The sequence below is a fragment of the Gobius niger genome, assembly GCF_951799975.1.
Source record: "Gobius niger genome assembly, chromosome: 10".
Taxonomy (NCBI): domain Eukaryota; kingdom Metazoa; phylum Chordata; class Actinopteri; order Gobiiformes; family Gobiidae; genus Gobius; species Gobius niger.
This window is the reverse complement of record NC_136861.1, coordinates 23,872,437-23,899,815: the sequence shown is the minus strand read 5'-3', so window position 1 is coordinate 23,899,815 and position 27,379 is coordinate 23,872,437. Positions and strand designations below refer to the sequence as shown.

At 41.2% G+C, this 27,379-nt stretch overlaps 3 protein-coding genes across 4 annotated transcripts; 1 reads left to right on the top strand and 2 right to left on the bottom strand.

The window, feature by feature from the left end:
- Positions 1-292: 292 nt before the first annotated feature.
- LOC306969693 (voltage-dependent calcium channel gamma-4 subunit-like) lies at positions 293-12,318 on the bottom strand. The gene is made up of 4 exons (XM_079565388.1): positions 11,804-12,318; positions 3,521-3,604; positions 2,243-2,383; positions 293-1,067 (listed from the first exon to the last, which is right to left on the bottom strand). The coding sequence occupies exons 1-4, from the start codon at positions 12,024-12,026 to the stop codon at positions 541-543; spliced, it is 975 nt and encodes a 324-aa protein (XP_079421514.1). The 5' UTR covers positions 12,027-12,318; the 3' UTR covers positions 293-540.
- Positions 12,319-15,853: 3,535 nt separating this feature from the next.
- zbedx (zinc finger BED-type containing X) lies at positions 15,854-18,489 on the top strand. Its single transcript, XM_079564898.1, has 2 exons — positions 15,854-16,170; positions 16,433-18,489. Exons 1-2 carry the CDS (start codon positions 15,979-15,981, stop codon positions 18,122-18,124), a joined length of 1,884 nt encoding a protein of 627 aa, XP_079421024.1. The 5' UTR covers positions 15,854-15,978; the 3' UTR covers positions 18,125-18,489.
- Positions 18,490-19,572: 1,083 nt separating this feature from the next.
- aimp2 (aminoacyl tRNA synthetase complex interacting multifunctional protein 2) lies at positions 19,573-22,249 on the bottom strand. Of its 2 annotated transcripts, none has more exons than XM_079565133.1 (4): positions 22,001-22,249; positions 21,267-21,485; positions 20,544-20,778; positions 19,573-20,331 (listed from the first exon to the last, which is right to left on the bottom strand). In XM_079565133.1, exons 1-4 carry the CDS (start codon positions 22,127-22,129, stop codon positions 19,946-19,948), a joined length of 969 nt encoding a protein of 322 aa, XP_079421259.1. In that variant the 5' UTR covers positions 22,130-22,249; the 3' UTR covers positions 19,573-19,945. The 2 variants fall into 2 exon arrangements, with proteins under 2 accessions (XP_079421259.1, XP_079421260.1); XM_079565134.1 differs by having other exon boundaries at positions 22,115-22,249.
- Between the last annotated feature and the right edge of the window lie 5,130 nt (positions 22,250-27,379).

Genomic DNA, 27,379 nt, shown 5'->3' with positions numbered 1-27,379 from the left:
TGAAGGCCAACGAGATCATCGGCCGCGACACAACGATCTTTCACCAAAGAAAAAAAAAAAAGAGTGGTGCGCACTGAATGGGTGCTGCTGCCGGATGCTCTCTCATCGAATGCAATTTCTCCATCTGTGAGATCAATAAAGTACCATCTTATCTTATCTTATATCTTCAGAACTACTTCTAGTAGTCACGTTACTTTGGAAGAGCTTGGTAGCCTTTAACATGCTGGGAGAGGCTAAATGCTAACAACATCTTTGGTCTGTTTGCGTGACCGAGCGCACGCACAAAGACCAGACAGGTACGCATCAACTCATCTAAGCTCGGGTAAGAACATATCTCAGTATGTAAAAACGGTGGCCTGCTCCTTTAAACCCAGGTAGATGTGCGTCGAGCTGAGCCGTGGTGGGAAGGTACCAGTAGAAAACTATGAGAATCCTGGCATGAAAGTCTCTTCAGCAGCAAAAAACAACAACACATGGGGTTAACTGTTTTTTTCAAGACTCGTAAATCAACAGTCAGCCATCTTGGTAAGGCAGAGTCCCTCACACTGGCGTTGTCCTGCGATTGACCCCATCCTTTAAATCGTTGGGGAAACAGTTATGGACCTGTAAGAACTCTGCTGCCGCCTCATGCTCCGGGCTGTACGTGTTGTCGGTGACACTGTCCCGGGCCAGCGCGTACATAGACAGCTCGTCCAGTGGCCCGCTGGAAGATGTCGCCCTCTTTAAGCCCACGACCGGGGAGTTCTCGTGTGAGGCTTCTGTGGAGTGAGAGCTCGCGTGGGACGTCCGCCGGCGATAACGGAAACTGGGTATCCGGGAGTAAGGGGAGGAGGAGGAGAGTGAACGGATAAACTCCCGCCGTGCCTTCCAACGGATTTCTTTGTTTCTCTCAATGTAAATATTAATGGCCAGCACTGCCACAGTCTCGGCCACGATGAAGGAGAGGGCCCCAAAGTAGAAAGACCAGCCGTAGGAGTAGGTGTACTTCTTATCATCATCCCGTTTGTCGCTGGGGTCGCCAGCATTACTGGAGATGTACACAATAATCCCGATGATGTTGCTTAGGCCTTAAGATACAAAGAGAAAGACAGTTTACTCCCGTGCCTACAAACATTATTGTCATGAGAAATCAATAGTTTGAATAAAACAAGACTACAATTTACACACCGCAATCCAGTAATTTGTTATTCATTCAATGGCTATAAGGTCAATTGAAGTCAATTAGAATCAACTCCATCTTCAACTTTTTACCCACCATTGACTTCTTATGGTACCATGTGATTACTATTGATACCATTTCATATAATAGACACTCCAGTCATGTGACTTTTGTTGTTATGGCGGCCATTTTTAATCCTGAAGTACAATTATTGAGATATTGGTACAACATGTAACAATATCTCTACTCAGGATATAAAAGAACAAACTGATTGACAGTGGCATTTTAATGTACTCGTTATCATTGCTAAAGAAGATAACAGTAAAAACCCAGAGACGCACGTTCATGTGAAGAAACCAGTGAGTCAGTGTTTAAGATATTAGCATGCGGCCGGTTAGTATGTAGCTTCAACAGCTGAGCTCCGACCTCTCCAAGACGAAGCCCTGAACCACACTCCAAACCTTGGCTACAACATGTGACAGAGGTCAGAGCTGAGCTGTTACTGTAGTATTTCCTCAGTGTTCATAGATGTGAGCCACACACGTGTTTATCATGTTGAAGCCATGGTTGTGCTAATTTAGTCTGAGGAGTGAAGCAGATATTTAGTAAATCCTGCTGTAGCTCGACAGACAGAGCTGCTACGTTTGGCACATTTGCTGGTTTTATCACATTAACGTGCGTCTCTGGGGACGTTTTTTTAATGTTATCTTCTTGAGAAATGATTACGAGTACCTAAAAAGGCCACTGTCAATCAGTTGTCTTTCATTTTCATCCTGAGTAAAGATAATGTTACACGTTGTAGTACTGCATAATGCTCCTTCGATATTCAAAATGGCCGCCGGAGCTATGCGTGATGTCATTGGAAACGCATGTACAGTATACTTATTGTCACTTATTGTTTTGTTTGTTTGTAATTGCTGGACTCTCATCATAGTCCTGATCACTGACAGAGGCCCACATTGTCCACTAGCGGTCATGTTTATGATTGCACTATCAATCAGCTTGGCCCCTCGTCCTGGACCTAAACTCCCCGATGATTGCCCCCTTCTGTGAGTACTCCCTGCCCTGGTGTAACACACTCACCGGCTGCTACAAAGAGGATGCCGGCGCTTAGGAGGACGGTGTTGGTTTTATTGTAGAGACGCCCCACTCCGACACATAGCCCCCCGAGCATCAGCAGGACCGTACTGAGGATGGGGAACACGCTGGACGCACGAACTATACCTGCCAACAAAAACATCACAATAAAAAACTGAAATGACCTAAATGAGTATTTTGTTATTCATGCCATCTATTCTGGTTTAGTTTAGTAAATAATGGAAGCTATTGCTTTCAAATAACACTTCAAAAAACACTTTTGATGAAGACCTTGGGAGTCGAAACGCGTCAAATAAATCTACGCAAATTCAAAGTGCCTCAGCTTTCTCTACACAGCTTAACAAAACACTTAGTTAGGGAAGATTAAATAAAGATCTGACTAATTAAAGTTATTCCGTGTCAATAAATAAATCGCAGTCACTATCACTAGCTGAGAAACTTACTACTACTACTACTAACTGAAAGGAACGTCTGCCGTCTAAGTCTAGTAATGTCCAGCTGGTTCAATCTAGTGGACTCATCCTGGACGTTGGAGAACTCTTATTGAATTGGAATGGTTACAATTAGCAAATCACAAAGACTCCAATTATTGAGCACTTCAATAACCTTTGCCAGAGACCAAATATAATGTGGTCTTCAGTTCTAAACCTGCTAACCCTGTATCTTAGACCTGTGTTTCTTCAATGTTTTCACCAAGTAGCACTTGAGAAAACATACGGTGCTCTCCTGGTCGAAGGTCGGGCTGAATCAGGTCTAGACTAGAACTTGACCCCAGCTACGCGCTTATAAAACCAGGACTAACACAAAAGAGGACAAAAACATTGATAAAAGCGACTGAGTTGGAGGTTTAGACTTCGACAGACATGTTCTGGGATAAAATGCGCCTGATACTTGTATTGCTTTTGTAACTGATTGTAGTTGATCATTGACATATTACATGAAGTATTACCACCACAGGGTTAAGCAAGCACAGTGGGATGTAGTATGTATCCGGCCTCTCACTTGATCACTGTCCTTTTTTACACATTTTCCCAAGGATGGTCGAGGCTATTCAACTGTAAAGCCGCGCTTGTATTTAGTCTGGTTAATGGGCCGCGCTGATGAGCGGTTTCTTCTCTCTGACATGACACGCCGATCCAAAATTGGCTGCGACTTCAGACGTGGTGCAGCCAAACTCTTCATAATCCTTCACAAGTTGCTTTTCATTGTTTGTCAGTGAATCTTAAAGGTGACTCATGAATTCGGCGACAGACAGAAACTTACGCAGTAGGTACTCCGAGCTGTCTGTGTCGTAGTCATTGTCGTCGGGAAAGTGGTTGATTCGGTAACAGCTGCCTTGATTGATGCCTATAAAATAAAGAACAGACACTTTGGGTCAAATAATGAATCACAGCCCACATGCACGACTGTCTGGAGGATACAAATTAATTAGGGCTTTGGAGCAGGAAGTAGACTTAAACTTATTTTTAGTGTAGTTACCCTCAAACCAACAAAACACTTTGAGCTTGAGCCATTTATTTGACGAACAAATTTGATGTAAACAAGGACATGCTGGAGCAAACGTCTACTGCATTCTCAAAGCAATAGTCAAACATTCTGGTTGGGTGTCATTCAGTGAACATGGGTGATTATACATGCAACAAATAAGTTATCATTAAGATTGTGAAATTAGCTCTTTGATGATTTGTACAAAGCTCAGAGCCCAGTCGGACCATGTCCACACAAGGGACATTCTCGCGCCGTGACTAAAACTGTATCTTCCTGAGGCATTGAGCGCCAAGTGTCAACAGATTAGCTAAATGCTCATGGGATAAAAAACCTGCTTGAACAACACGGCCCTGAGCTTTTAACGCCCAGACAGATATGGAGAGTGGAATAGGCGGGAGAGATGGAGGCCAGAGGCTGCTGGCTGTAAGTGGGCAGAATAAATAAACAATAGCTCATGGAGAGAGGAGAGGTGGGTCCGGGGCAACGGCGTGCACAGATAGAGGATGTTCAAGTGTCAGAGATTATATCCTCTTATTGTTATTAGTAAAACTGACTGCAAACGTCAGCCCATCACTTACTGCAGAGTCAATCCATGATTTTAGAAAGTCAAGAAACAATAGCATTGCCTAAGTCACGGCTACATTTCAACATTTCACTCTCTACAAGCACTGCTGTATCATATATCTTTGTCTGCACCCTCAACCAATCAGAAAGCTTGATAAAACAACATCTTCTGTCTCGTCATCTCAAATAAGGTTTAGAAGTGTTATTCCTAATTCCCCCGAAAACCTTAAAATATGTCTTTGGCATTTGTGCAATGAGGCTGACAATGATAATTTGATGACACTATTTAGTTCAAACAAATGATCCAAGCAGAACTAAGTAACTTATGCCCCTAGAGGCCATAAGCGCCACTGCAGGTGTCATAGCATGTTTTTATTACTCATGAATTGTCCGTGAGAGTAAATACTAGACTGACAGAAAAAACAAAGGTGGAGAGGGATATTGCACATTGTGCCACAACCCAATTACACAATGGAGATCATTTCAATCACTCAAACTTGGCTGTTAGCTAACTTTGCCCGTTCGCCTATTAGCTTCTTTTTCATGATTTTATCAGTGTGTATTGTGTACTTAGTTCTGCTTTATGTTGACTATGTTTCTTCTGACCAAAGGAAAAAAACTTGCTTTATGCTTGTTATTCAAGTGTTTTAAGACCAGGAAGGATTCAGTTGACCCCTGCTATGAGCCTATGAGTCATGTTTTGTGGATTAAAACATGAAGGAAACCTATGCAGACATGGACACTGACAGGCTGCCGATATTGAATCAATGTCCCTCATGAGCGTCATGTCTGCCACACGCTGCTTTAAGGCCACCCTCTCGTCTCTTAACTGGGTCTGCCACTAATAAAGGACATCAAATTAATTAGCGTCAAATCAGTGGGCACACGTTTCTGTGTCTAATCACTGATGGGATATAGCAGACGACTATTTTCAGCTTCGATGTCAGACTTCGTGCAAATCTCACATCAACTGCATGTGGGTAACGAGAAAAAACACACACACACAAAAACACCATGTCAGGCTGTTAATTGCTGTAACACCAAATCACAGTTGCACTTTTAAGCTACAGTATGTGGTTGATCATAAATATTTATGCCTTGGATTTTGCTGGAATTAAATGTGCTACATTGGTTACAATATAGTTTATGGCGATGACCACAGAGCTATAATAAAACTCCTGATATTCCCAACATTGCCATGGCAAAAATGGCAGACAGGAAGACATTTCTGCAAAATAACAAAACTACTGTTGTGATTTTGGAGTTCTAATCAGTCTTGGCGGGACATAATTTCACTGAAATATGAACATTATCAACAACAAACAACTGGGCTCTGTCCTATGTGGAATTACAATATCTTTACATGTCATCACAATAATGTGCCTGTGTTGATACATTTATTTACACAAATTAGTATAAATATGTTCCAACTATCACCATTGTCATCAACTTGGAAGTTAGATCTTGGAGTCAATGAAGAGAAAATCTTAACCATAAGTAGAGTCTTATATTTGTTTGGCATGAGTTCTTGAGATGACTGGACAATCACAATATGGCCGCCAGAGCTGGACAGAGATTAACATGGCAGTCTATCTAGAGTTGAAACTGTGGAGGTCACATTTCAGCAACATGGCAACGGCAAGTCTGCATTATATTTATTACCGGTATTTGATTTGACACACAGTACCATTTCCGTTGTATTGCATATTTTATTCATCATCAACAACAACAACATCATGTTTCTTGACACTGTTTTTCCTCATAAAGTGTACTCACATAGCAGTGGTCTCTCCGAAGCCAGACTACGTTCCATAATGGTCACTGTGATTAAGCCTGATGATGTATGAGTGACAAGCAGTCCGTCGTCTGTGTGTGAGTGCTGTACGCTGGGACTCTATAATGAAATAAAGTTGGAATACAACGGAGAGACCACAGTGGCAATCGGAGATGGCGGAAACAGGAGATTCACCGAGAGGGTATCTATGGGGGCTGATAATGTATATGTATTGGAAGTACACTTGAGGGTCATTCATATTTGTCTATTTTCCGGTACAATAGAAGCAGTGGTCCTTCATACATACTGAAGTTTTACACGTGTTCCTCATCGATAAACATATATGGTGTGTCAGCACAATCATGCATGTTGGAGTAATCCTACATGTTCAGTCCATTTGTTTCTCAAGTACTCAAAATGCTGCTAATGTCAAGGGCTAGTGCTTCTCTATTCAAAGTTGTGAGTAAGTGGTTAGTGCTTGGAGGGTTTGTTGGCTCAGATGTGTGCAGCCGCGCTCCCTTCTGTCAGTCTACCACAAGGGCTACATACGCTTGCTTACCACCACCGGCTATGGAGTGAATGAAAAAATCCTTTCCCTGTGTAAAGCGCTTTGGGTGACTAATGTCATATGAAAAGTGCAACACAAATAACACTCCCTTATTCCCCGAAAGTCCAGATACTGTCACCGCACTCTTTCAGAACATTTGTTTCATAGCACAATGACAGCCGTTTGTTTGTACGCTCAGTGATTATAGATGAATCCCTACAAAACAAAAGATATTTCTGCATCTCCTGGCATTTTCTCTCTGTGTATATCCTGGTTAAATGGTCAAACCTGAATTAATGTATAATGTCATTCAGTACTGTTGAATGAATAATAATTGTACGAATATCATTAAAATAACTATTAGGTGGTGGAAGGTCTTTGCTTATGCAGACTGCTCTCACAGTCAAATTCAGCGTGAGCAGATGGCACCTCTTGTGTTTGTGAAAAGAGGGTATACTCAAACCCACTGTTGAGGTCAAAGGAGTCAAGAAAACTCCAAAGACAGCGGCAGAGGAAAAGGGCAAATGTGTGTGCGGATAAAGGTCAGGATGGTTGTACGATGCGGTGGTGAAAAAGATAAGTCACTCACAAAAACAGGGCCGCACTTAGACTGACCACCTGGTCGTGCTGCAGCTGCCATTTAGGCCTCTGTCACACTTTTTTTTTGATTAGTCTCAAGATTACTTCTGTCAAACATAAACATGTTTTGCTCTGGACCTGTTTCAAGTATATTGCAGTCTTTTGCTATCTCATTCAGGTAAACAGTCCAAAAATAAATGGCGAACCTTGTCCATAGAACATTAGCCAAAAAGTGAAGAAAAAAAAGACATGGAACGACTCTGTTAACATTAACTCCAGGTTTTTACATTTTAAAATCTCCATAGACTCAGCAGATAGATATACAAAGCCCAAATGTGTCCCTCTATGTCCCAACAAACTGCACAACTCATCCAGCCGTACTTTTTTTTCTTATTTTATTGAACCATAATCTAACCAAGAAAGTCCCATTGAGATCCGCAGATGTCTTTTTCAAGAGCGTCCGGACCAAGAGGCAATTTGAACTCGCACCTCACGACATTTCACACAAAAGATGAGAAAAAAACAAACCCTAAATTAGACAATAACAGATAAACAATAAAAACACATATGGCTATAATTGAATTCATCGCCAGGCCGACCAAAATGGTGTCAACAAAACCCACATGTTCTGACAATAAAGATACTGCTGCTGCTTCTTCTGCCGTCCTTTTCACTCCCTCTAGTCTTTGATGAGCTTATTTGCATAAACTATCTCCAAAGTACCTCTGACATCTTTGTAGGATTCCAACAAGAGACAAAATGAGCTGGCAGTCACAAGCATCCCCTCAGATGTGTCAGCGTTGAACAAGACATAAAAAAACACACAAACACATTGCTTTATGCCCGTGTGGAGGCAGTTAACAAACCCGCCGAGCAGCAACAAGCAAAAGAGCTGGTTTTGAAAAGCTTTTGCCGAATAGCGCTATTGCAATCAGTTTACAGTATGTCGCAGAGACACGGTTTGTCGTTTATTTTTTTATTTTTTTTTATCTTCACCAAGCACAGACACCAATCAGACTAAGAAAGTGATTATTATTGTTATTCTTGTCCTCTTGGCTTTAACTTCTTGGCCTTGAATGTGAACACTGTGTAACATGTGTTCAAGGTTTTTTCTGGAGATGATCAAAAGAGCGGTTTATTGCACTCGGTGTCTGAGGTGGTGTGACAGCACGCCGTTCTGACTAAAATAGGCCAAGAAAATTATGAACTGTGATCAAACAGGAATTCTCAGACGTTCAGGGTGATATAAACAAAGTACAATAAACAGATGCAGCTAGATTATCGCATGCATTACTTGATGTCACCGGCTGACAGTTTCAAAAATAATCAATTCACTTCTTTAAAGGGCCATGGTTGGTGACAAAATTGCAAGGTGGGCAGCTTGTACAAAAGTAAACACTGCTTTATTTAACTTGTGCATGGAACATCACAGAAAGGTGCACTGGTGCCTAATTGTTCAAAGTAATACAATATGTTTCTAGTCCAAGTGAGGATGAAAGAAAAGCAATTTGAAACATAAATCTGTGATTCAGCGACGAGATGACTGACAGTCAGTTAATTAAATTGTCACCAGGCTGCAGTTTCTTTAAGCATGGCTTCAGTTTGAGTTTTCTGTGTGTCTGCGCTACTGGAAAAGCAGCAAGTCTATGAGGTCTGTTTCTATGATTCTGTTTTAAAAATAATCAATAGAGGACAGGAACCAACTGTGTTATTAATCCCTCATTTTAAATAGTGCACAAAGACTTGCTTTTAGTATATATTCTAGGCACTGATTGACTTATCCATTTGGTAAAAATGCATTGGATGTTTGCCATACCAAATGGAGTTCGAGTTAATAAATAAAGGAAAAAAATATTTGGCATCATTTTAAGGTGTTGTGGGATAACGTCAAAATATGATGCAGAATATTACATCATGTTAAAAACACTGTGCAAGAAGCAGCTGAAGAGTATAACGTGATGGGGCTGGGGTCATTCGCCTCATTATTAATGTAGTGCATAGTGCAAAGGCCAATGTGGCCTAAACCCATTACTTTATCCAAACCTGTCTCTATAAACACACCTCCACACAGCCCTTCTCCTATTATCCTGCACTTTCTGCTCACTGCATCTAACCTTAACAGAACCAATGCCACACAAGTAACAACCATTTCCCTCCAAAGAAGATGTTTACAGTAAATAGACACACCTGCTAATTGGATTCCTCCTTTTTGTTTCCTGAGCCTCATTTACTGGAGTCTCGCATGGGTTAGAATACATTGCCAATTTTTATGCAAATTAGTACTGGTCATTGCACTGGCGTAGGCAGTGCAGAAGTGAAAACAATTTGCCGAAAGATAGAAATACTATATTATATTTTACATTATATTTTTGGAGCTTGATTAAGCTTTTAACGGACTTAATGTCTTCACTAAATGCAGAGATGTTGTTGCCTAAATGGGCCAAACTGATATATCGGCAGGCCAATATTATTGACCGATATTGGCACTTAGCTTGATTAGTGCAGATTGTTATTCACCATGCTGCAGCATTAGTACTTGATGATGAACAGTGCAATATTTAACATTCTTGTCTGGGATCACTCATCCTGTACAACTCAAGTTAGAAATTACATTGCTAAGACCTATAACCACAATGTGCATGTAATGTTTGAACATAGCAAATAAGTTCTAAAGATATTTCATTCACAAATGTTTGATCTTGTTATAATACGTTTACTGACCAAGTGGAATTGCACATGTCAGTGCAAGCTGCTGTGTCATAATAAACCTATGCTTTCTGCTCTCTGCTCAGAGCTGCCCCCCGCAATAACAGGCCAGTGTGACCGGAGGGGTGTATGGGGGGAGGAGGGGCAGCGGGGTGGGGGCTTATTTCCTTGTCTCCTGCTCTGTACTTATGAGTCTCCATGACAACAGAGCCACAGTCCAACAGCTTGAAGAGACACAAACTTGGAATTACAACGAGAATTATATCACAGGCGGATTTTGTTCATGGAAGACACCTTTGTCACACTCTTTGAAATACCAAATAACCTTTCAATGTATAGCTTTAATGTAGTGTAGATTGACAAGACTATCAAAAAGAAATAGGGTGAGGTGTTACAAGCAGGTGCTCATGCATCTATTGGCTACATCAAATCCAGCTTTATTTATATTGCACTTTAAAAACAGCTCTGTTGACAAAAGTGCAGTACACACACAGCAGGGCAAACAGTAACTACACGGGCAAACAAGGCAAAAAAAAAAAAAAAAAACTCATAGTAGGCATAAACAAAGGCGATGACAAAATCATTACTAAGTCACATGTCAATTACAATAAAAAGCCTGGGAAAAAAGGAGTGTCTTAAGATTTGCCTTAAAAACAGGCAGCCAGCCTAAGATGCAAGGGCAGTTGAACTGCATGAGTCACCAAAGGATCCAGAATAGCACTTTGAAACATTATTTCTATTATATTCTAAGCAAACTATTTGTATTCTGCCTGGTCTTTGAAAGAAATGGGGAAACAGCCAATAAATAATTATGCTTTGGGCTTTACATTAAAACCAGTAACAATTTTACAAATATTGAAATATAACTGGACCTATTTCATAAGGATTCAATAACAATGAAATAATCAAATATTGTTGTATACATTGTTGATATTGATAGAAAGTGCTGAGTGCACAGTGCTGTGTTTTTGGATAGGGTCTGCTAGTTTTCAAAGAGTCAAATTGGTTATCATTACCAAACAATCAATCTTTCGGTTCGAACACACAATCTGTGAGTTTGCGTTGTTATTTTCTCTTGAGTAAAGTTTGATGTAAAGAAAGCTCCAAATGGCAGTATACTGAATATTGAACTGGTACACACCCAGCTACATCACTCTCTCATTGATAGTTGAAGCGAGGAGTCAAGAGGTTGCCGGAAGGAAGATTGGTCAACTGAGTGTCTGTCTGCCTCTGAAACAAGACGTCACAGCGAGCGCACCTCCTTTCCAAAAACAAACGCTCGAGGAAAAATCATGAACGGAAACACTTAATCTGTACAAAGCATGTTACTTTGATATCAGCCTAATACATGTGTTAATTTAGCCTAATGAACATGACGTGAACCCAGAGTCATCTATTTTTAAAGCACCGGACATGTTTCCATAGCAATTTCAGGGATGTTGCCAAGCAACAGCATCGGATACAAAGAAGATATGAATGAAAGTAGTCGACAGCGCGCGCACATTACCGGCGACCGGCAACTGAATGGACTCAGACGCGCCACTTGGCACTGAGTTATGTGTTCGGCACAATGTCTTTCTAGGTGCGCATCTGTAGTGAGCGTATAGCTCCTGAGAGGTAATATTAACACAAGCTAGTGAAGATCATTTGTATTCGCTTTTTTTAAATGGCAGAAATATCCGTGCGTAAAGTTCTCATGTCTCAAAAAGTCACAAAACAAATCAACAGCAATGGTCTTAAAAGCCCGAAAACGACTCTAAAGAAAAACATTCATCAAAGTACGAGAGTCTTAACTAGACCAATTAGAGCAAATTATTGAATTTTGCCAGTGCGTAAATTGCAGAACAACCGGACCCTGCCAAAGTGCATGCGGACATAAGAAGCTTACCTTCTATGCAACAGATTCTCCAAAGTCCGGAGTGGGTCAGGTCTCCCTTTTTGCTTTTGGGCTGAGGTTGACTGTCGTCTGTGGTTAAATTGGTGCTATTACAAATGTATGCCCGTGAATAAAGCCAGTAGTCCGTGCCGATGGCGATCGTCATGAGACTAAAAGCGGCGAAAGCGCCCACTGTGGCCAACAACGTCTGAACCCCGCGCTCACACCAAGCCATAGTGCCACATAGCCTATTCTCCTCGGTTCAGTGTCTCTGATTAGAGGGGAACACGCGCTTTCTGCCTGATGTTCAACAGACTGGCTGTTGGAAACGCGTGAGGACCCCACCTGTGTCCAGTCCACATGCTCCACAGATGTTAAAAGCGCACTGGTCTGCGCGCATAGAGCATTGTAAGCCACTCAGACGCACCACGGACCTCCAGGGCACTCCTTACCCAAGTCACCCGATGTTCATCTTTATCAAACACACTTTTGACTTTTTCCCCACACTACACGGGCTCTGAAACCGATTACCGATATCGGCGACGTCAAGGCTCTAAAAGTAAACCCCACCCACACAACATCCAGCCAATGGACACAATGTGCTGGGATTGGAAGCAGAAATGTAAATTAAAGTTTAAGAAGAGGGCTAAAATGTAAGAAAACACGTAGGCCACGCTTTAATGACACAGTTAGTAGCTGGTCATTCAATGGGGTGGCGAAGTTTCCAGAGAAATTAGCGGAATTTTAGTAAATCAAAAGCCAAAAAAAAAGCAAAAACGTCAATCCCCAGAGCAATCTTGCTGGTGCCAGAGACCACCTTTCTGTAAATCATGTATTTTCCCAAGAGGTGACACCTGCTCGGATACATTCACCTATATATATATGCTATAGGCGTATGGGCAGATGGCTTACCCATTGCACACATGTGCTTAACACTTGTTGATACCACTTGCTGTATCACAGGAAGTAAAAGGCTTTATGATTCACTTAGAGCCATTTATATGACACTGCTAGGGGAAATAAATAAATAAAAATAAATAAATAAATAATAATAATAAATAAATAAATAAATAAATAAATAAATAAATAAATAAATAAATAAATAAATAAATAAATAAATATAAATATAAATATATATATACATATATATATACCATGGCGAATGGTAATGGCGAACCAACCGGACATTGTGGTGGTGGACAAAGAGCAGAGGAAAGCCGTTGTGATCGACATAGCAATACCAAGCGACTTCAACATCAGGAAAAAGGAACATGAGAAACTAGAGAAATACCAGGGGCTCAGAGAAGAGCTGGAGAAAACCTGGAGGGTGAAGGCATCAGTGGTGCCCGTGGTCGTTGGGGCACTCGGGGCAGTGACCCCCAAACTGGAGGAGTGGCTCCAGCAGATCCCAGGAAATACATCAGACATCTCGGTCCAGAAAAGTGCAGTTCTAGGAACAGCAAAGATACTGCGCAGAACCCTCAAGCTCCCAGGCCTCTGGTAGAGGACCCGAGCAGGAGGAAAAAGAGAGACCGCCCGCGGAGGGTGAGGAAGAGTTTTTTTTGTTTTTTTATATATATATATATATATATATATATATATATATATATATACCCCTCCAGGAACCGCCACCTTAACGTGGTGGAGGGGTTTGAGCGCCCGAATGATCCTGGGAGCTCTGTTGTCGGGGGCTTCGTGCCCCTGGTAGGGTCTCCCATGGCAAACAGGTCCTAGGTGACGGGTCAGACAAAGAGCGGTTCAGAAGCCCCTTATGAGAGACCAACAGGCCTGGTTAGAACCATGAGGCCGTCCTTCTGTGGACCCACCACCTGCAGGAAGAGCCATAGGGGCTGGTGCAATGTGATTTGGGAAGTTCCAACAGCTACCCCCACGACCCGGCAACGGAAAAGTGGAAGAAAATGGATGGATGGATGGATATATATATATATATATAATAATAATAATAATGCATCGGTTTTATATAGCGCTTTTCTGGACACTCAAAGACGCTTTACATTGCATTATTCATTCACTCCATACCCGGTGGTGGCAAGCTACTATTGTAGCCACAGCTGCCCTGGGGTAGACTGACGGAAGCGAGGCAACCAGTCTGCGCCATCGGCCCCTCCGACCACCACCAACCACAAACTCACTCACTACATTCGCATATGGGGGAGACCCGGGTATGGTTGCTTCAGTACATTGAATTTTTATCAAATTTTCATTGAAGGTACCCACATTTGTTAACTGCAGATGGCACCAATTCAAACTTCTGCAAGAATATCACAGACCTTGTGAGTGGATGCCAAATACATGGTGTGCCTTTGTTTCAACCTACCCCACTACCGGAGTAGCTTGTAACACATGATGGGGTAAGTTGTATCAGTTAAATAAAAGAAGCACAGAGGCTTCGCCATGTGATATGCTTCAAAAAGAAGTTTATTTAAATAAAAGAACAATGCAGAAAAATGTCTCTCTCTTTAAGCTGTATTGTGCTTACCTCTCGTGGAGTCCACAATACAGGTCTGCTGCCTGAGTCAAATAGGCCTACTCAGCCAACACTTCATCCTGCACCTCAGAGAAAACTTGATGAGTTGTTGATGCTCCAATAACCTACGCTGGGAAGATCACTGGACCCCTGGTCTTTCACCTTCTGCAGTGTTTTGCAGTATGTTCAGTGTCATATGGCAGAGCCCATGTGCCTTCACAACTGATTTGACTGACTTGCCCTTCTTTGTGACCTCATCAGATGTTCATTTTATTTTATTTATTTTTTTACATTTGAAGACACAACTCTGCCAGTCTTTCTTTTCCACTGCCTAGGCATTGTAAAAGTATTAAAATCAAGAAAGTGTCATTAGTTGTATGTAAGGGGATGGTTGTGTTACAACCCACCCCACCCCGTCAGCCATTGTTTAGCTTGCTGTATTAGTATTATGGTTTGAAATTAGCAGGGGAAATGTGCATCACATTTAGCCGCAGAAACGACAATTTAATCTTATGTAAGTCATGTGGCTTTATATGCAATAGTATCGGCACTAAACAAAATAGTCTTGGTCAAAACATTGACTTTCTTACCTCAAAATCAGTATCTTTGCTCTTCCTAGAACTGCACTTTTCTGGACTGAGATGTCTGATGTATTTCCTGGGATCTGCTGTAGCCACTCCTCCAGTTTGGGGGTCACTGCCCCGAATGCCCCAAACCTGATGCCTTCACCCCGAGCTTTCTCCAGCTCTTCTCTGAGCCCCTGGTACTTCTCTAGTTTCTCATGTTCCTTTTTCCTGGTGTTGCAGTCACTTGGTAGCAGCCTCTTTGCACAGTCAACACCTGAGGTTGTCTGGTGTGATAGATCTGGGCTTCTATTGCTCTGATGCTCAAGGCCTTCTCCTGTGCAGCCATGGTGATAAAATAAAGAAGAAACCACATATCATTTATCATCGTTTCTTCTTTATATTTTTATTTTTCATCATTATTTCCAAGTCTGTAGCTATGCATCATATGTCATATATGAGACCTACATGCTGCCTCTCCTGCTCTACTGGATAATCAATAAATAATTAATTAGGCATATTATGCAAGAAACAAGACAGAGAAAGGGAGAAGAAAGCTTGTGGTTGACATAGCGTTACAAAGTGATCATCAGGAAAAACGAACATGAGACACTAGAGAAATACCAAGGGTTCAGAGAAGAGCTGGAGAAGCCCTGGGGGGTGAAGGCATCAGTGGTGCCCGAGGTCATTGGGGCATTTGGGGCAGTAACCCCATGGAGGAGTGGCTACAGCAGATCCCAGAAACTTCCGACATCTCAGCCCAGAATCAAATGTAACCAACTTTTCAGCCACTGGTGGATCCAGAACAGAATTTACCTTCACACACCAGATGATGGCGCCAAAGTCCTGTCTATAAACAAGGTAGCCTATTCTTCGTCATTAAATCATTCTGCGCATGCGTTACTAGAAGCTGTGCCGTGCGCGGCGGGGATCCTACATGTGTCACTTGACGTGCACGCTCAATACGTCACTGGTCATGGTTTATGTTCTCGCCCACATTTAACAAAGACCTGCCCCTTTTCAGGAGGATCTCTCCACCGCCATCGTTACTTTACCTGTAATCACGATTACTAAATAGGATTACGCTACTTTTACCAAATATCAAGACCTCTGTATTCACAGACCCTTTGACCGAAATGGAAGTGGTTCAAAATGATACCACCACCGAAACTAAAACGGCAATAAATTCTTGGCGATACCGCCACCATTTCACGTACAAGGCAGACCAAGGGAAAAATATCATCGTTCAATGTAATCTATGCCTGCCGAAGGTTAACCTTTTGTCCACGTCGAAGACGTCCACGTCAAATCTAAAGAAGCACTTAGACGTAAGTTCTATGGCATTATGTGAACAGTGTAAACCTGTAGGTTTAAGCGTAAAAACGCTGTGAAAATCCAGTTACGTTACACGTCTGCTTGTCGATTACTTCTTGGCGCTGCAAGATGTCTGCAGTCTGCACTTTATTTTCCTATAGTTTGCTGTACTAGTGCTGCCAGTGCAGATCTGTTGTAATGAAGATATGATGCAATTTTTTAGAAATAAAAACTACAAACGTTCTTATTTATTTATTTTTATTATATTTTTTTCAGAGAACACATTTGGGGTGTGATGCCAGACCTGATGCCAAGAGGGCAAGGAGAGACGAAAGCTCCCACTGCCAACTGAAAAAAATTAAAGCAGAAATCCTCTCCAAATGCCTGACCCAAACACGTATTGACGATCTAATTTTTGACTTTGTTGTGGAGGACTGCCAGTCCTTTTATCTGCTGGAACAGCCTGGTTTCAAAAAACTAATTGCAGGCTTAAGTGATGGGCTTAAGGTCACAGACAGAGTTACCTTATTTACAAAGGTTGACCTGGCTTTCTCCAAAATGCGAGAGGAGCTGATGAGCAAACTCAACAATATCCAGTATGTTTGCACTACAGCAGACATCTGGACGGCCAACAGCGAAAGCTTCCTTGGAATGACATGTCACTGGATTGACCCCAACACCCTCGAGAGAAAGTCTGCAGCATTGGGCTTTGCCAGGCTTCAGGGCAGAATAACTTATGAGACTATCGCTGGACGAATACACGACATTCACCTGGCATACAATATTGAAGGCAAAGTTCAAACAACATTTACTGACAATGGCAGCCCGTTTATCAGTGTCTTCAAAGAGTTTGCTCTGAATAACCAAGAGAAGGATGACATTGGACACTTTGAGAATGTTAGTGCTGTGCTGGATGGGGAGCCTGAGCAGGAGATGCTGTTGTTCCTGCCTCCTGTGCAGCGCTGTGCCTCTCATACGCTGGAGCACATTGTCACAGAGGACTTTTGGAGGGCTATATCACAAGGGCCCATGTGTCAGCTGCATTACAGTGCCATGTCCAAGCTGTACAGCATGTGGAATAAATGTCATCACATGCAAGTGGGCATGGGCTGTGCAGAGGAGATTGGCAGGATGGCTCTCGTTGTTCCCAATGTTATCCGCTGGAATGTGGAGTATTGTGCTATTCAGAAGATTGTGTCTCTTAGTGAGCGTGAGCTGACAGAGCTGTGTGCTCGTCTTGAGGTCTCACGTTTACAGCCGGAGGAGATGGCCTTCCTCAAAGAGTATGTGACAGTGTTCCACCCACTGGCGTTTGCACTGGAACTTTTCCAAGCAGAACAAAAATGCTATTTTGGCCTGGTCATTCCAACTGTCCTCAGCCTCAAAACTAAGTTGAATGAACATAAAGATGCAGCAAATTACTTTGGCGATGTTATAAATGCTATTGTGGTGGCCATTGACCTGCGTTTCCAAGAACTGTTTTCCAGCACAGAGGCAAAGATTGCTACTGCTACAACTCCTCAGTTTCGACTGTGGTGGATGGCAGCGTCTGAGAGAGAGGAGATGTGTGCTATGCTCTCTTCAATGGCATCCCAAGTGGATCTGAGTGTGGTTACAGATGGAGCAAGCACTGAAACTCTGCCGACCATTCAGTCTGAGGATGACTTCTTTAACTATGGACCCGTGAAGCCGCCACAACAAGTGCAGCCACGAACAGTGACAGAAGAGATAAAGAAGTTTGTTGAAGGAACAGGAAAGACCCTCGAGTGCCTACAGGACTTTCCCAGAGTCAAGCAGCTGTTTCTGAAGTACAACACAATGCTGCCCTCCACAGCGCCAGTGCAGCGCCTCTTCAGTCAGAAAGGCAATTTGGTCAACTGTCAGAGAAGTGTTCTTACCGACGGCTATTTCGAACGCATTCAGCTCTTGAAATACAACAGTCAGCTGTACACAGCTGTCACCAAGTAAATCTTATATTCATGATATAGTTCTCTTCATTTGCAGGATCAAATGTAATCATCATGAAGTTATTACCAAAGTCAACCTTATAGACACTCTTTACTTTTGCTCATTTGCATATGTTCAGTTCTATAATTGCCTTCTTGTATTTACGATATGATAACCGACAATCTTAAGCCAAAAAACAAAAATACATTGAAGCGAGACCATCTTTTTGTTCTGACCAACTGTTCTGTCATTGTGGTTTGAGGTTGTCACAGGGTTCAACTAAAGTGATTGTTGATGATTTTTTTTTCTACAATTGTTGTATGCAAATGCACCTTCACTTATATATTTTTAATATGTATAAAAATTGACTCAACACTTTGTGCCTTGGCCTTTTAATACATGTTTGATTGGTTAAGTACAATAGATGCATTTCATAGTGTAGCAGGATACAAGTTTACCTCACCCGCTTTTAGGTTATGTCATTAAACATCATGTGTCAGACCTCAATACTTTTAAGTCTTTAGAACATAAATGTTTGTGTCTGGTGGACTTCTGTCTTGTGCTGTACAAGCACACAATATTATAATATTAATAGCTATATAATAATGGTCTGCTATAAATAAATATAGCACTAACAATTTTGGCATGATTGCCGTCAACAATAAACAAATACATGAAATGATACAAGAAATGATAGCGAGCTCAACATGAAATAGCCAAGATCAAATGCAGGTTTACGATTGATCTGTAGTATGCCTACATGTGTCCATGCTGAATTATTAGGCATGAGATATTTTGTTTCATTAAAATATATCAAAGCAACAGTGGTCTTTGTCATTCTAAAATATTAATAAACCTCACACCTGCACTTTTGCAAGTTAAAGGCCAAGCCAAGTTTCTTCAGAGAATGTGTGACAAAAATGCAATAAATGGGCAATAAGGCACTGACATAAGTTGGAAAACTGATGTATAATGGAACATAATGTAATCATGTTTTACTTTTTTGAAAGACAGACACTGGCCATGTATTACTGCTCGAAAAGTGCCTTCTCCTCCTGGTTGCCTCATCCTGGTCTGTCCAGTCAGTCATCTTATCAGCCCATAATGTTTGACCTAGTCACCTGTATTGTTGGACAAGCTTCAGTCCTTCATATGTTGGCAATAGTTATGATACGGAATGCCTTGTGTTGCATCTCTCTGACCAGATTTATAACATGTTTTAATACTTTGCTGAATCTTTTAGATCTTTCTTGCCTTCGTTGGGCTACAAAAAGTAGCTGCTTATTGATTCTGTACATCCAATACAGACATGGACCTCCCTCAGCCACATCTTCCTTTCATTCTCACTCAACACACTTTCAATTTTACAGTTTGGAGTTGGAAAATATGACAAAAATAATAGAATTGTAACAAAAACTCACTTCCCTAATAACTCAGTATACATTAGGAAGGAAAACTCAGCTCAAATCTAACCAAATGAGACATTTTATTAATATCAACAGCAGCATACAAATCTTAAGTTTTCAAAATGTTCCTTTCATGTCAACACACACTATTAAATTAGGCACAGCGTGGATGTAAAGTGTAGTGTGTGGGCTATGATTTCCCTAGGCCCATCTAAAAACTCCCATGCTTCAACTATTGCATAAATGTGATTTTACTTTAAGAAGAGCATGGTCTCTGATAATTACATTTTAAATGTTCTAACATTGGTCTTCGTGTTACTTGTTTAGTTACCAGGTAATGCAGTTAAAAGGAAACAAATGGCTAAATTAGGTTTTATTTGTAATTCCCTTTCTCGAAGTTGACACATATTACGATCAAAGTTAATAAAACTTAATGTCACTGGAGGACTTTCGAATGGGTAAAATGGCCTAGATTCTCACATGACTTTAACCAGCGCTGGACATTAGCAGGAGCAGTGGCAGCTGAGCCATTCTTTTGCATACAACAGAAACATGCTATATCTGCCAGGGAGAAGTCAGCCCCAGCCACCCATGGGTTACGTCCCAGAGCAGAATTAAGGGCTCTCAGGACAGCAGCTCGCTCCTTGGGGCCACCCTCCGCCAGCTGAAAAAAGGCGGTGTCCACCCAACTATCCACCTGCGTCGCCATCGCAGCATCAGAGGGGTATAAGCTGAGCAGCTTAAAGAGAAAACGGGCAACATTGGCTTCTCCTTCAATGGGACACATATTTTGAATGCTGAACTTCATCTGGAGTTTCGGAACTGTGGAAAGGTCAGAAAAGACAACAAATAACTATGGTTTTAAATCATCCCACTAGTCTCTTGTAATTTCACTCAATAAACTGCTTCACAAATAGTTTAGGCTTTGGGGGACCATGGGCCAGACGGAAAACATACAGCTAGTCTTCACCGTCATGGAACCGATTGTAAACCAATGATTGCCAATTAAATGTAAAAATGTAAAGTGGCTTTACCATTTTTCCATATGAGTGTGAAGCCGAGTTGGAAAAGTTGCCGAGCGTAGCCGTCTGCATGGCGTGGCCCGAGGCAGGACAAGAGCTGTGGGGGCACACCGGCTACAGAGGAGTGCACATGAACGGAGGACAGAACCCGGTAATGTTGACACAGAAGGCCGTGGAGCACAAACAGAGTCAGAGGTGGCTCGGCAGGGTTGGCATTTATTACAATGTCACGGAGTGCTCCAAGGTCCTGGTGACATAAAGCAGGGCAAATACAACCCAGAGTTAACAACATTACCAACTCTTGACACAAAAACAAAGATCAAACTGAAAGACAGGACTTTGTAGATAATGGCTGTTGGATGCGCTCTTAGCGGTTTAAGAGAGGCATTACAACCACAACTGAACTTAGGTTACCTTAACCCCAACTGAGGACACAAGCTTCATTATATCCTCATTTGAAAGCTAAGGACATTCAGAGTTCAGTTACTGAGCTTTAACTACAGGAGATGCTCAATTAAATTTGAACATGTTGATCTTGTATCTTAGGTGGACACTGATGGATCATGTTGTTTTTTAAACATTTACAAACAATCCTTCATTACTGTGCCTTAACATTTGCTTCAAGCTATAATGTTGTAAGCTTCACTGCCAATACAACGACACCACATAATTTGACTGGGAGTGGCGCCGACAGCGTGATTTAATGGGACTTTATAGGACTTTTAAGGACTTTACCTTGCCCAGAAGAGATTCCAGGTCTGCAGGCGCTTTAAAGGCTGTAGTAGAAGGGCTCGGTGAAGATAGGCTGCTGCTGACTGTCAAGTCCAGATCTGCGTCCGGAGTGGTCACGGTCTTCGCCAGACCTTCCACTGCTGCTTTCAGCTCGTACAGTTTACGCATAATCTCATCCTGACGAGCTTCCAGGGCTTTCACCGCTGGGTCCACTTCACCATTCTGTAGTCAAAGAACAATAGTGAGATGCAGGTGGTATAAACATCATATTCCTTCAGTCAAAGAAGAAGAAGCACGTCCTAACAAGACAATTTTGCACAAACTGTAACATGCAAAGTCCTGTACCAACAAACCCATCCTGATGAACAGATAAAATTGTAATAACCTGACAGAATAACAATTACCCTTCTTGAGAAGAGCAGTGTGTTGGTTACTTCAATCAGTGTATTTTGGATCATTTGACCACGCCCAGCGATTATAGAATACACTGACAGTGTTGTAAACATGCCAGACCATATTAATCTAACAGGTTTTAACAGGTGTAATGGCTACGGAATTCGTATTGGATACAAAGGCATGCTACATCCAGCCAAGGAACACTGAGATTTGTTGTTCAGAACTTTACGCGCTCGACCATTGAGGAAACACAGCTAAAGATTACAATGAGATAACACTTCATCATTACGCATAAATCATGAAAGAGAAAGGACGTAGTTGTCATAAGAGTTAGCAGTTACCTGAAGCGCGTGGTCGGAGCCGCAGCTGTTCCCGTGCTGCCCGTGGATATTTGGTAAATTGTACATGCACGTCGGTAAATCAACCTCCATGTGACCGCCACACACTGGCTTTACCTGATACATGGGCATGGCGATGACCGGACCCCGGAACGATCTTTAATTTCTATCTAGGTCTGGCCACAGATGCCCTCAGCGGCTCTGATGTTGACAGGCAGCAGCAACAGCACAACCCGAAGCGGAAGAGGCCGCATTACGTCACATCCGTCTTTACTGAAGGTGCGTTCAAGTCGTTCAAATCTTTTTTTTTTTTTTTTTTTACAACACCCAAAATGCAGAAAAACTGGCTTCTTTTATAGACAATCTTGTAGAATGAAATGCCCCTTTACTTTTTTTTATTTTTTAATTTTTTTTAATTTGATTTAATAATGTGAATTTATTCAATATATAACCTGCCCCATGTTCTTTTTAATATATATTATTTTCTTTAAATTGTGCACTGAACATAGTGAGGTCTTTACGCTGTACCTTTTTTGTTTGTATTTGATTTAAAAAAAAAAACGGGGGAAAAAACCCTTTTTTTATTTTTATTTCTTCGGTCACTTTATTACTAATTAAGCACGAATAATATTATATAACGACATAAAGTCAGCGTTTCTTTGATTAATTATCCACGTTATTATTTTTTTTCTTCTTTAGAGAACACGAGGGGGCGCCTGTGTATCAGTTGAATTATTGATCTGCTGTTAAATTCCGGCGAGAAGTGACAAAATAAACCGATATTGCACACTTGCACACTTTTAGTAAACTAGTAGTAAGTAACAATAACTTGCAGTATTTTTTTTTTTATCATTTGAGTCACAGGTTTTGGCCATACAAGAGCGTGATATGGCCTTAATTCCAGGCGTTTCATAAACAACACTAACCGCTTAATTATAAGCTCTTTTAATCATTTTAAACAACGTAACCTTTTTGCATTATGACGATTGGTGCAAAAGAATTCAGACCTATATCTCAGCCATAGGCCTACAAAACTGCTTTGTTGGCAGCAGAGGGCGCAGCCTAGAGAGGAGTTCATTTGGGGTAAGCATTAGCAAAATGTTCAATTAATATACTTTATCGCTATAAAAACAAAATCACTTAGACGCAGGCTTTACAATGGTGAAAATACAAACAATGTTAAAGCTTTATATGGAATCATTTAAGAAGAGAGTCAGATCCCATATAAAGACTTGACATGAGGTTCTAATGAAAGCCTATTAGACATGTGTTTGCGTCTTGATACCATACGTTACATTATGTTATGTGGATAACACATCCATTCGCATTCAATAATATATCTATAAATCCACCTGTGCGACTTCAATAGATGTCTGTACACTAACTTGTTTCCACGGACAGAGAGAGGGTGATTGTCACTTTATTTTATTTTAGCTATTGTTTCTTCTTGGTCCATTATTTTTCACAACTATGGCCCAAAATGTAAACGCATGCATTTGAGACACGACTTCACTGCAGGCGGTTGTGTAACAAGCAGTGGTGGGTAGAGCCAAAATATTTACTCAAATAAGACTTACTTTGAAGTAATTTCACTCAAGTATCAGTAAAGAGTAGTGACCCAAATATACTCAAGTAAATACTCAAGTAAAAGTAAAAAAAAGTACTTGGAGAAGTAGACCTACTGTGAGTTAATGAGCGACAGTATGGGCGTAAAATTCTGATTTAGGTTTCAGTTATAGATTATGAGAAACAAAACATGTATTAATGGGAAAATCGTACTATTTCCACAAATACCATAAAATGTATATATAATGTATATATTTCTGATGGAAAACGGGGTACAAAACACATACTACCTACATTTTAGTCACAAGTCACTTTTTTTTCAAGTAAGAGAAAATATACTTTATTACAGTATTATTCAACTAGAAGTAAAATGTACTGCATGATATAACTACTCTTATAAGTACAATTTCTTCAAAAAGTTACTCAAGTATTTGTGCTTGAGTAGTACTCAAGCACAAATACTGGTAACAAGAGGTGTACATACAGCGTCTTGTCTTGCAATGATAAAGACCTGTTTTTTCTAAAGTAAACCTTATACCTGACAATGGTTGGCCAGTGAAACCGTGGTTTATCCAGTGTTGCCCAGACAAACAGGCAGCATCATCTTATCTGATTGTGGCTTCTCACTTGGAAAAGTCTGTAAAGAGCACCTTTCTCTCTCTCTCTCTCTCTCTCTCTCTCTCTCTCTCTCTCTCTCTCTCTCTCTCTCTCTCTCTTGTTCTCTCTCTTTTCTCTCTCTGTGTGTCTCTCTCCCTCTCTCTCTTTCTTTCTCTTTCTCTCTCTCTCTCTCTCTCTTTTTCTGTCTTTTCTCTCTCTGTCTCCCTCCCTCCCCCTCTCTCTCTCTCTTCCTTTCTCTCTTTCTCTCTCCTTTCTCCCTCTGTCTCTCTCTCTTTCTTTCTCTATATCTTTCTCTTTCTCTCTCTTTTCTCCCTCTGTCTCTTGCTCTCTTTCTTTCTCTCTCCTTGTCTTTTTTCCTCCCTCTGTCTGTCTTTCTTTCTGTCTTTCTCTTGTTCTCTCTCTTTTCTCCCTCTGTCTGTCTCTCTCTGTCTCTCTTTCTTTCTCTATGTCTCTCTCGTTCTCTCTCTATTCTCGCTCTGTCTCGCTCTCTTTCTCATTCTCTCTCTTTTCTCCCTCTGTCTCTCTCTCTGTCTCTCTCTCTCCCTCCCGCTCTCTGTCTCTCTCTCTCTCTGTCTCTCTCTCTCTCTCTCTCTCTCTCTCTCTCTCAGACCTCTAGTGCATGTTACACCTGTCCAGGACTCACGAGCCGGGTGTGGCTTTTGGAGTTAAAATTGAGTAGATTTATTATTGACAAGGAGTGTCAACAATAGCCCACACTTGACACGGAAACATATTCCACTTTCCCCAAATCTTGTGTGTGCGACTATGTGAAATGTACATGGTCAATCATTCATTAATGTCAACATAAGTAGAGACTCAGGACTGATGCTTGTTGGTGAACAGAAGCAGTGTAGTCATCCCCTGCATTATGGATAGAGTTCCTCCACAGAGCTCACAAAGCCCATTCAGTCATCCTAACACGGCAGTTAAATCTTTCACGATGCTCCTCGAAATCAGACTATCGGGTAGCCGCATCTCCAGTACCTGCTGCAGCCTCCCAAACTCTCTGGTCAAAGTTTTAGGTCCCGCTAGATATTCAATACAGTAAATAATGCCGATGGGTACTTTGCAGCAGGCGGTTATACGAAGAAACACGCATTGCTGAAGATTGGGCGATCACATTAAAGTTTCACATTGACTTAATCTGTAAGGTGAGACAGATATTCATTCCTGGAAATGAGTTTTTGTGACAATGAAGCAAAGACATCAATTATTGAAGTAGTCAAGCAGACAGGTAGGCCGAGACTCTGTCCATCCTTCACAATAGAGTACAATGCACGGCAGCACAAACAATGGGAAAATATGCTGTGTAAAGGTGCACATTATGTGACAAAAAGCAAAAAAGAAAACTAATTTCCAATACATGGATTGAAATATCAAATCTGTATCTTTCCTATGTTGCAAAATATTGTGCGGAACCTTTGTCTCTATAGAACAAGACTCACTGAAACATATCAAATCATGCAGCGTCCAAGCCTATGTCGATGCACAATCAAGGGGAAATTGTCATTACTGAAAATGTTGACTTGCTAATGTTGATTTGCTAAATGTGTTTGGGTCATTGGAAATCCTTCAGCATTTAAAGTCATTTTGGCCAAGAACGACACACCCAAATCCTCACCTGTGGAGAATTCCCTCACAGACAGAGAAAAGTTCATGTGTTCAATAAGTTAATACGCAACAATAAAGGTGTTGTAATGCAATCCCTGAAAAGAACACTAAATCCTGTTTTTTTCCCTTTACTTCTATACCGGTGCAACAGACTTATAACCACTTGTTTAAAGTGCCTATGACAGGTTTTAATGCTTTTTAAAATATGACTTATTTAGAAGGATAACATCAGTGACAAGTTCATCAATTGCATAATTATTGTTTTATTTCTTTGAAGAAGCAATGTTAATGGAGAAATGTTGGGTAGAAAAGTTAGTTTTCTCAGAATTTTTTAGCGGCTGACATAGATAAAAGGTAAAGTTCCACAGCAGTTTGACTCACTCATTTCCCATTGACTTAACATGGTTGGCACGGCAACAGTTTAAAATTGTTCGCTTTCATCTATGTCATTTCCTGTCAGTGTCCAATAAGGAAGTGAAACTATAAACTAAAAAATGGCCAAACTATAGAAAGCTGGGTACAATCTTTAGCAAAATATTAAATATAATTGTGTCAACAATGTTTTAGCACAAAATGTGTCTGATGTGTCATATGCACTTTAAATGGCAGGTTGGTCGTCGTCATGTTGTGGAAACAGCAGACAGTATCTCCTTTTGTATCTGCTACATGTCACTCCTGCTGTCTCACCTGAGGCCTCTGGTCCTTACAGTATCTACTCATCACATTATAAGGTATAGCTGTACATCCTCTGTAGCCCATCCAGCAGTTGGTGTCAAGAGCTCACGTTTCCTTCCTGTTTACAACTCCTGACCCACTGGGGTCATGGCACCATTGTGCGGGAGTGCATGGCTTCTGTTACCTGTCGGCTTCCCCCATGTGTCCTGATATGAGCAGATTCGTTCACTGTCATTTACAATGTTAGTTCCCTTTTGCCCTCTTTTTATGTAAGTAAGAGAGCGAGTTACAATGCTTGTATTTTAATTGGAAGACATTGAACTCCATCACCCAAGCATTTATTAGCAATTGAGTTCAGCAAGAGTTCATAAAATATTAGGCTCATATGTATCAGCTAGATAACAGCTAAGTTGTATGGTATTATTTAATTGCCATGTCTGAAGCAACATGATTAGTGTAAGAATAGGGAAATTCCAACATGTCTTTAAATCCAGTTAAGATACCTCACTATTTCTTATTCCTCCTTCAGCTCTACTGTATTTCTCCTGTGTAAAGACTAGTGCTATCCGCTCACTCTGACTTTTACATTTTTATGTAACTGCTCGTGTGGGTGCAAAAGAAACAAAAGTCATGGTGCACACTCTAAATCCAGGCTCCATCTCTCTGACTCTCTGCTCCATTTGAGGCAGTGACTTCAGGTAATGCTCGGTTTGACTTGTCATGGCGAGGATCAGGAGTCTGTTAATTGTCAGCTTCTACATATAATCACGATCACATAGACAGTATGAGTGTGCTGTGAAAGATGTGCTGCTCTACTCTGTATTTTGGTGCATCTAGTAGGCGGTTTGACAGTGAGGTGGTGGTTAATTTTAATCCGGTAAGTGTAGAGAAAGCAGCTACATGCTATTTAAA